Source organism: Pteropus alecto, unplaced genomic scaffold (genome assembly GCF_000325575.1).
Source record: "Pteropus alecto unplaced genomic scaffold, ASM32557v1 scaffold177, whole genome shotgun sequence".
NCBI classification, from domain to species: Eukaryota; Metazoa; Chordata; class Mammalia; order Chiroptera; family Pteropodidae; genus Pteropus; species Pteropus alecto.
Genome location: NW_006442207.1, coordinates 648,846 through 658,659, shown reverse-complemented (window position 1 = coordinate 658,659; position 9,814 = coordinate 648,846). Strand labels below are relative to the sequence as shown.

The following is a 9,814-nucleotide window of genomic DNA, read 5'->3' as shown; positions in this document are numbered from 1 at the left end:
TGATCTTAAATTCCTCATGTATTATTAAAATTAACCAACATCTATCAAGATGAAGATACTCATTAAGGGAAAAAAAAGTAACATGAGCTATTATTACTTCAGAAAAAAAGCTAGTAGTTCACGCCATACCTGCCACAATTCCATGCTGATAGCGCTGTCCAACTGAACAAGCCTTGTTTCCAAATGCATGGACTGGCTCTCTGGATTATTAAGATTGATTGCCGTACTTTGGTTATGGTGGCGTTGAATCTGAGTCAAGTGCATTCTCAAATTGTCGCACAGCTTACGGAATTCGGCCTTACGGGTATACTGGAGGCAGAATTTGAAAGCTATAAACACAAATGTAAAACACATTAGGTATTTTCCACCATGAACTCAAGCATTTGAATAGGTTTTACTTCACATATTAAGATGAGTTATTTAACAAATTTACTGAACTTATCAGTCTTCAGAAGTGATCAGAGTCCTAATACTCCATGTGCCCTGACTACTTCACCTTCTGGACATAGTCTTCAGTCCTGTCCTAGAACTAAAATATAGTTCTAAGAGTTTACGAATGGGAAATTATTCAAATTTAGGTCTGGGAAGACTCACCTTTCAAACACTTCTCTCCTCAAATCCTAAAGAGCAAAAAGAAATCTAGCCCAAAATACAGATGACACTTGAATAACACAGGTTTGAACTACACAGGTCCACTTATAAGCAAATTTTTATTGATTTATTTTTCAATAAATACTGTAAACTTATTTTCCTTTCCTTATAATTCTCTTAATAACATTTTCTTTGCTCTAGCTTACTTTTTTACAGGAATACAATATATAACACATATACAAAATGTGTTAATCAGCTGTTATCAGTAAGGCTTCCAGTCAGCAATAGGCTATTAGTAGTTACATTTTGGGGGAGTCAAAAGTTCTACGAATATTTTTAACTGCATGGGGGGATGAGGGGCTGGTGCCCGTAACCCACAAGCTGTTCAAGAGTCAACTGTATGATAAACTGTGATCTTAGAAAGCAACCAACTTTTGTACTAATTAAAACTACATAATACAAATTAGGGTTTATGGTAGCCTAATTTCAACTGTCTACATAGATGTAAATATGAACTATTTGCTGTCATTAAAATATTAATATTTTAATTATTTAATGGACATTTATTACTGATTAATTTTAAAGTATTAATTAAAATAGTAATTCTGTCATATATGCATTAGAATTCAGGGGAATTCTGCTTTTTAAAAATAGTTTTCCTATTTTGATAGACCTAAAACAAAGAAATAGTTTAACTTCAAGTTAATATTTATCTCAGTAATTATCAAAAGTCCAAGTTTATTTGTGTAAAGTGAAAATTCATATAAGCTAGCAAATTCATGTGAGCAAAATGGAACAGATTCTAATATTCCTAATAAAATATTCATAATCGAAGTCACTTAAAACTTGAATAAACAAATGTCAATCATCCCCATAGTAAAAGAATCACAATGCAAACTCGTGCCAAGGCCAAAGTAGGAAAAAGCCAAGAGCCACTCTCAAGTCACACATATCGCAGTCACAGATGGTTAAAAGGCTGCACTGACAGTAAGAAAAGAGAGACATCAGGAAAACAATAGCTCTTCAGATTAAAAGTATATGTAGTATGTCAAAGGGATACTTTTTATGATGATCCAAAGTCATCAAGAAGGCTTAGTTCCATATTTAGTAATACTGTGTAAGAAAGGAAAAATATATAATTTTCATGAAATCCTAAATCCAGAGCTTTAAAAGACCTTAGAAAACCAGTGCGCAGTTAGGTAGCTTGCCCAAAACGTGGGGTTAAAAACAGAACTCAAATTTATCATAAAGTGATCAAAAAGTTGTTTATTTTCTCTGCAAAATTACAAAATGACTTAAAAGGTCTTTCAGACATCAATGAAGTATATTTCATATAGAATTACCTTAACTAGTAAAACAAGTTCCTTACACTCACTTATTTAATATTCGCACGAAAGACAACCATCTTTCGGCAAGGATAAAAACTATATAAAGTAAGTACTATGGAGAAAAGGAGGTTAACAATAATAGTTAACCTTTTGCAAAATCTATTAAGTTAACTTTACAAATCAGTTCTTGTTTTACCTTGTTGGGCGATATCATGGTAGAGACGCTCTACTCTAGAATTGTTTCGAAGAAGGTCCAAACACTGTCTGTATGATTCCCACAGGAATTTAACCCATGGAGTTAAAAGTAATCTGTCAGTACGATCCTGTGTGTCTTCACCACTTACAGCACTTAGGAGAACACTACAAAAACATTAAAAATGTTGAAAACACTTTTAGACATGGTTTCCTACTTTGCTATGTAACTAAAAAACCAAAACCAACAATGAGCATTATAAAACAGTGGAAGTTCTTCTTATAACTTAGAAAGCTGTCACTTAGTATCCAAGTATTTGAATTTCCAACCTATATTACAACCATTTAAATTACTACACATCTACCTATTTGAAGGCTGTAATATTCCACCTTCCACTAAACATTGAGTACATGATTTTTTTGGTTACCATATATTTCAAATTTCAAATGTAAGCAGTCTTTCTAGTAAGCATCTACTTCAAATGAGGATGATGGAGACATATGTAAAGAAAAACACTGAGAAAAATTTGTTAGTTCAATCCACATACCTCTCAGGAGTTTGAATATTATCCAGATCTTCTATGTCTAAGACCATCTGCTGGGATTCTTCTTTAGCAGCTTCAGTTTTTTCCTCTGCCAATTTCAAATATGCCCTTACAACATCCTCTAGAGATTTGATGTTCACCTAACCAGAAAAAAAAAAAAAAACTTAAAACTTTTTTCTCAGAAAATTCTGGAAAAGTAATTCAGGAGAATTAAACCATAAAATATTTTAAAAGCAAAGTTTATAATATAACGTATTAACTTTGAAAGGTAAGTTCCACCGAAAATTACTAAAAGCACTTATCAAAAATATAAAACCTAGATATGTTCATACCTGTTGACAAATGTTCTTATACTGGTATAATCCTTCTTTAGCCAAATGGCTCTTGCGAAGATCCACACAAAGTTCCAAGTATTTCAGCATGATTGGCTCGTGTATTTTTTGCCATGTTCTATGTTTCTTACTTTTCATAACATCATAAAGAACATCCAAAGCAGGTTGCTTTTTGCCAACCTCAAGAAATTCTGGAAAAGTAATTCAGGAGAATTAAAATCAGTCATATACACTACACAAAAGTCTTAAATCTTGCTTTTTAAATTGGCTGTTTTAATTTCTGAACTCAATAATCATCTTTTTAGAGGTCACTTTTTTTTTTACTTCTAAAGCTATGCTGAAATTATCCAAGGTAAAAACAATGAAAACCTGGTACGACCTCAAAATATAATCTACAGGTAAAGCTGGATTTCACTTAATTTACACTGTACCAAACTTATCTAAGTGATTTTAAAGTTCCAGAAACTGAAGTCATGAGGGCAAAAATGATCTTGCCCCCCCCACACACAGAAGTATGACATTAGTCACAATGATCTAGCTGATGAAATTTTTGCTAGTTCATGCTGACCTAAGGCAGAAAAACACATTAAATTGACATTGTTCATTTAAGACCAACAATTTATGCAGGTCTATTTCTGGGCTCTCTATTCTGATCATTCTCTATTGATCTATGTGTCTAGTTTTTTGCCAATACCTCACTGTCTGGATTCCTATAAAGGAATGTACGGTAAAGTCTTGAAACCAGGTAGTGAGTGAATGCTCCAATGCTGTTCTTCAGTGTTGTGCTGGCTAAACTAGTCTTTTGCCTTTCCATATAAACTTTGGAATTAGTTTGTGGATATCTACGAAAGAGAATTTTAATTGGGATTTTTAATGACTTTGTACATCAAGTTCAGAAGACCTGACAACAAAATTTAGTCTTCCGACCCATGCACACAGAATATTTCCCCACTTATTTATCCCAGTCAAAACATGAAAAAAGTATTAAGACAAATCCCAAATGAGTAACATTCTATAAAATGCCAGACCAGCACTCCTCAAAACTATTAATGTCATCAACAAGGAAAGTCTAAGAAACTATCACAACCAAGGAACCTTAGGATAGGACAACTAAATATAATGTGGTACCTTGAATGAGATCTTGATGTACAAAAAGGACATAAGAGAAAGCTGTGGAAATCCGAATAAAGTATCGCCTAAAGTATAATAAGTATTTGTTCATTAGTTGTGACAAATGTACCATCACACTGATGTGTTTTACATGAGAATTCTCTGTACCATCTTTGCAATAATTTTGTAAATCTCAAGCTACTAAAATTAAGTTTATTTTTAAAAACCTGGAAAAAAATCTTAGAATGTGGAGCAAAGAGACTTACACTCTTGAATTTAATACCACCTAAACCTGAAGGCATTCTGTATGTAGCAGTATTTTGAATCCAGTTCCAATATTAGGTTTCGTGTATACTGCTCATTTTGAAATTCAGCCAAAAGCAAAGGCTGCTCTATCACATTACTTTTGACTAAATTTAAAATTTGCCTAATTTTTTCTCACTTTTTACTCTATTTGCACACTTAATAGAAAGAGGGAAAAGGGTTATTTAACATAAGTCATTTGGTTATATTCAACTTAAAATTCAATAACTGCCACATTTCACATACACAAAAAAAGTTCCACTGAACATTAGAAAAATAATTTGGGAGAACAAAAATACCAGCTTGCACTATAAAAAAAGTCTTAAAATACTACATCTCCATTTCTTTTAACCTAACAATGGCATTACTTAACAGGCAACTCTGTGCTGGGCAAAGAATAGGCAAAAAAGTTCCTTATTTGGGGGTTTTACTAGCTCTACAGATTTAGCAATTCTCTATTATTTAGTCTTCCAACTATCACATCTTTCAGGAATGTTGCTTGTGAACATTCCTTCCCCCAACTCTCTAGTAAAAAGCTTGCAACAGGATAAATCGCAAAATATACTGAAATACGTATCTTTACACAATATCCTACTTCATCCCGTATATCAAATCATATTCCTCACATGCAAATGAATGCAAACCCCTCTTTAATAGTTCAAGTTAATAAACCCAATATTGATCCTGTCATCATGAAAGTTCATTTTCAGTTGTCAGTTTTATTACTCCTGCCCCCTCCCCCAAAGATCCTACGAAATGAAACAAAGATGTAATACAACCAGATACTTTGTTGGAATAAGCCTTTCCTGTTTAAAGGGGAGGACCTACCTATCTTTACTGGAGTATGCACACACAGTTATTTTCTAAAATCTAACAGTATTTTAGGTGTTTTTCACAACTATTTAACAAAAACAGTCTCTATCAGCCAAAAAATTGGGACCAAATGTTTTTAAATTTATCCTTTACATTAAGAATATCACAGCAACACCACCAAAATGACATATCTAATTCCCAATCTTAAAATGAAGATTTAAATCTTATACTACTGCATGTAAGTACTGTCCGTATCCTTGTAACACAGAATAGGCACAAAGAGAATTGAAGTTGAGAGCTGGCCCCAGCCTGGTGTGATGACAAAATACTAAACTGTCTAAAATTAATTCACTTTCCAAACCTCTTATTTTTAAATGAGAGTGTGGTTTCTTAATGTCGTAAGTCTTTTTTAGGGAAAAAATTGAAAGTATTTTTCACTTCCTAAACAGTCAATCAAAATTTGATTCTAAATCCCATACTTTCAACTCTGAAATAGGTTCAAACAAGCCAAAGCAAATGCATGAAAAAAATAATTTTTAATAGGACAGACACTTCCCCCCACCCCCCTCCACCCCCCGCAACCATCACCAAGAAAAAAAGAAAACATGAATCCCAGGGAAGGATAATTTTAAAAGAAAAAACTGGAATCAAAACAGATTCATCATGATAATGCATGATGGTGTGTTCCTGTCCTTACTGTAACATGTACAAGAAGGACTTACTCTGAAATTATCTAATTTGGGGGAAAAAATCTTGTTTTTTGAGGCTAGAAACTAAAAGCTCTACTGTAAGGTTTAAAGAGATGTTCATTTCCAAATTGATATTCTTGAAATAAAAATAACAATCTGGAATTATAAATTAGTAGGAGTGGGCATTGTGAGCTTACTTTTCAAAACACAATGTCTGAAACTATGTATCTACAAGAAAAGTTTAGGTCAGCCCTTCGATTTTACTTATTTATTTTTGCAACAGACCAAGTAGATAAGCTATAATGTTACACAATTTGTGGGTTTAATAACAACTTTATTTTTAAGTCACTGATGTAAAGTGTAAATTAAAAAGCTGTTACAGGGTCAGGAGCAACTAATTTGGCACTAACAATATAATCTGGGGGGAAAAAAGGGCTTTTTCCTAGGTGATTCTGGGACATGAATTTTTTTGCTTGTAACTGCTGCACCAGGTTCTGTCTTCCTGAATGATTACTGTAATTGTTTCCAAAAATATTGCTCTAATATACAGACTCAGGGTGACTTAAAGGACTATTGTACTTAAAATTATTCACATTTTATGAAGATAATGCAATAGATTAGGTCTAAATGTGTTTGAGGTCACAAATGTTATAAAGCATTTAGATGAGATTATGTCTATTGAATAAAATGTGCTTTTATCCATCCTATTTAGTTTTGTAAGCAGTGCCATATGCTACCCACAATCTGCTCACCTTGACACTTTATGAAGAACTCATTCACAAGATCAAAGATACAGAAATTATTACATGAATGGTAAGCTATTTCATCTTTACCACAGAAAACACCCAACCTACAGCTTAAAAGGGCTGCAGCTAGGAGTCAACACAGCCTTTTTTGAGGACTATACAAAGTTCAAGCCCCTACCCAGCAGTATCCCCTTCTCATCTTGCCTACTTTACTTTCAGATGCTTTCCCCAAACTGCTCTTCATGAATCAAATCAATTTCAACTTAAAAAATATTTAAGATTTGTTACACATCATACATCCCCTCTCATTTTAAAAAGTTATTGAAATACTAAGTTCATATGAAGACTCAGAAGGGAGGCGTGATGAAGGAAATAAGGCCTGAACAAAGTAAATGCGTAAATATTTAAGCCATTAAGATTACAGTGCTTTAGACTATTAGAATAGAAAAAAAAAAATGCCTGTTGGTAAAGCATCCAAATGACTATGAAACAGATCTACAATAGCAAATAGTAATAATTTTATTATTCTAAAACTATAATTCTAAGTTTCAAAACTTAAAAGAAATCCCTAATTTTGCTACAAATTTGTAGCTTAAATTTCCATTTCAACCTATTTCTTTTCCATAAATTAATGTCCTTAAACTTTTCCCATTCTAATCATTAGACAGATGGCTGATTAGAATGAGTTATCAGATCAGAGGTTGTAGTTTTAACTGTTTTTAAAACAATTACTCTATTCCACATAATGTACCCTGTTCCACATACTGTTACTCCCTCCAAATTGTTACTTTAGTTAGAAATAAACATTGGGACAAACACATCTCCGGCCCTGAAAGACTACCTGTAGTATCAATTTTATGTAATGACTGACTTTGACCTTTTCACAAGAGAAATTTTCAAACAAAATAAACATAATACTGTAGCACACACAGTATATCCACCTACAACACGGATCAGACCCAAAACTTGTTTGGGTGGAGGAAAGGTGAAAATAAAGAGCTATGGACACCTTAACACAAATTGCTAAGCAAAACAAACAAAACAAAAAAACTCTAAACAAGTTTTTAAAAAGACCAGAGGCACATTACACTTGCATTCCCATAATGCCAACGTAATAAATGCCTACTGAATAGACCGAGACACGCACGAGTTTTTCACGAAAGGGCCCGTGGCTTAAATACACATGTGAAAAGAGAAATCGAGGGAGCAAGGCTGTAGCGAAAAGAATCATCTGGAAGTCAAGAGACCTCTGTTTTAGTCTCCTGGCTCAACAACTAACTCCCGGAGTGACCTTGGGCAAACCATTCTCTCTCTCTCTAGGCCTGTTTGGTTGTCTTTTAGAAAGAACTTCAAGTCTCTATCGTATAGTATTAACTCTATTCCAACTTCCTGTGATTCGGAATAGGCTTTTGGACTGCCAATAATCAATGCCAGAAAAAAAGTAGTAAACAAGTTAAATGGGTCAGAACTCCGAAGTAGAGAGACAGTGGCTAGAGAAGAGTAAGTGGACCCTGACCCAGCAAAGCACGGCGCTAGATTTGAGGGCCCGGAGGGCTCTGCGAGCGAGGAGGCCGGAGGTGGAACTGCCCGTCTCCCGGCTCTGGCGGGAGGTGGAGTCGAGGTTCTCGCGTGCATTGTCCCCGGGAGGGAGCCATGTTTCTTCCTCCCCGGCACTCCCAGATGGCGGCCAGGGGCGCGGGGCCTAAGCAGACGAATGACCCATGGCCCGAAGAACAAGGCGGTGCGGTACAGGGTGGAGGAGCTCCAGCCGCGTAGGCCTGTCTCCTAGGCCGCGACCCCGGAGACGCACTAGGAGGCGACCGGGGGAAGGAAGGGCCCCCAGGGCGACGGTTCCCGGCTCCGCGCCTCCCAACCCCTGGTCGGTTGGAGCGAGACGAGAAATCATGCCCAACTACGGGCCGGGTCGGCGGCGGGCAGGCCGCGTCGGCCTCCTCTCCAACCGCACTCTGACGGCGGAGCAGCGAGAAGCAGACTCGGGCCCCTCGACCTCCGAGGCCTCGGGCCGCCCCAGCCTGGTGCGCCCCGATCCCCTACTCACCGTTGGCACGTTTGAGGGCATTTTCCGGCCTCTGGAAATAGGCCGGCATCTTGGCAGCAGGCTCAGCTCACCCGGCGTCAGCGAACTCCTGAGTGGCCCGGACCGGGAGAGGAGACGAAGGGGAACCAGCGTGAGGTTCCACGCGCCTCGCCAGCAGTCGCCCGCGCCCAGCCGGCCAGAGACGGAAAGGAGGGAGCCACGTGACCCCTGCGCGGCGGCGGCGCCGCCGCCTAGGCCCCGGATGTAGGAGCGGGTCTCCGCGTGCGCGCCGCCCCTCTCACGCGCGCAGGCGCGCTGGCGTCACGCGCGCCGGCTGACGTGGCGGCGGCGTGCATGGTCTGCCCGCTTCCGTGCCGTCTTGGAACTGCGAAGGGAAACTTTAGGGAAGCGATTGTCAGACCCTTCTTTCCTCAAGCGAAAGTTGGAGTTAGAAAGGTGCGGTTTGAGTGACCGTTTCTGTCTGGCTAGAAGGCAGGCGTCTGCAGAGATTCATTTTTACTATGATTTGTGCGGATCATGCAAAGATACAATCAAGTCCTATCCGCCTAGGGAGAGGCCCATTTTGGCAGAGTGAAAATGCGGAATTTATCCGTTTAGCTGAAATATATTGAGCAGGTAGGTATCTTTAGGCCCGCGCTGCTCACCACTGGGAAATGGTGGTGACCTGTCACATCACGAACTAGTATGGTAAGGAGGGTCGCAGTGGATAACTAAACAAATAAGCTTATTTCATATCTAAGTAAAATAAAAAAGTTTGTGCCCCAGAGATTGCCTGAGGAATGTTGAGCTGAGACTTAGTGACAGAGCAGTCTGGCAGAGAGCAAAAGCCCTGCAGCAGAACAGACTTGCACAGTGTTCGAAAATACGTGGAATGTTGTCGCTTCTACATTCAGCACACAACACGAACAAGAAAAAAGAGCTTTAGAGAAAAAAAAATCAGTTTATAACAGGCTCTTTGCTACAGTCTTTATTATCGATTAACGATCTTAATGTTCAAACATTAACTATTATACCTGGAATTTGTAAGCCATTTAAACTAAATCTAATTACTCAAGCCCTTGGTATGGAATTAAGATGAGTTCAGAAGAAAAATTCAGAAAGCAGCA

At 37.6% G+C, this 9,814-nt stretch overlaps 1 protein-coding gene across 1 annotated transcript in view; it reads right to left on the bottom strand.

Annotated features, from left to right (window-relative positions):
* The window catches only part of EIF3A (eukaryotic translation initiation factor 3 subunit A), a 31,857-nt gene extending 22,944 nt beyond the window's left edge, over window positions 1-8,913 (bottom strand). The window contains 5 exon segments of the mRNA XM_006920822.3: window positions 130-329; window positions 2,116-2,279; window positions 2,660-2,796; window positions 2,989-3,179; window positions 8,709-8,913. Coding sequence (XP_006920884.1) covers window positions 130-329; window positions 2,116-2,279; window positions 2,660-2,796; window positions 2,989-3,179; window positions 8,709-8,757 — 741 coding nt within the window. The 5' untranslated portion in view covers window positions 8,758-8,913.
* Between the last annotated feature and the right edge of the window lie 901 nt (window positions 8,914-9,814).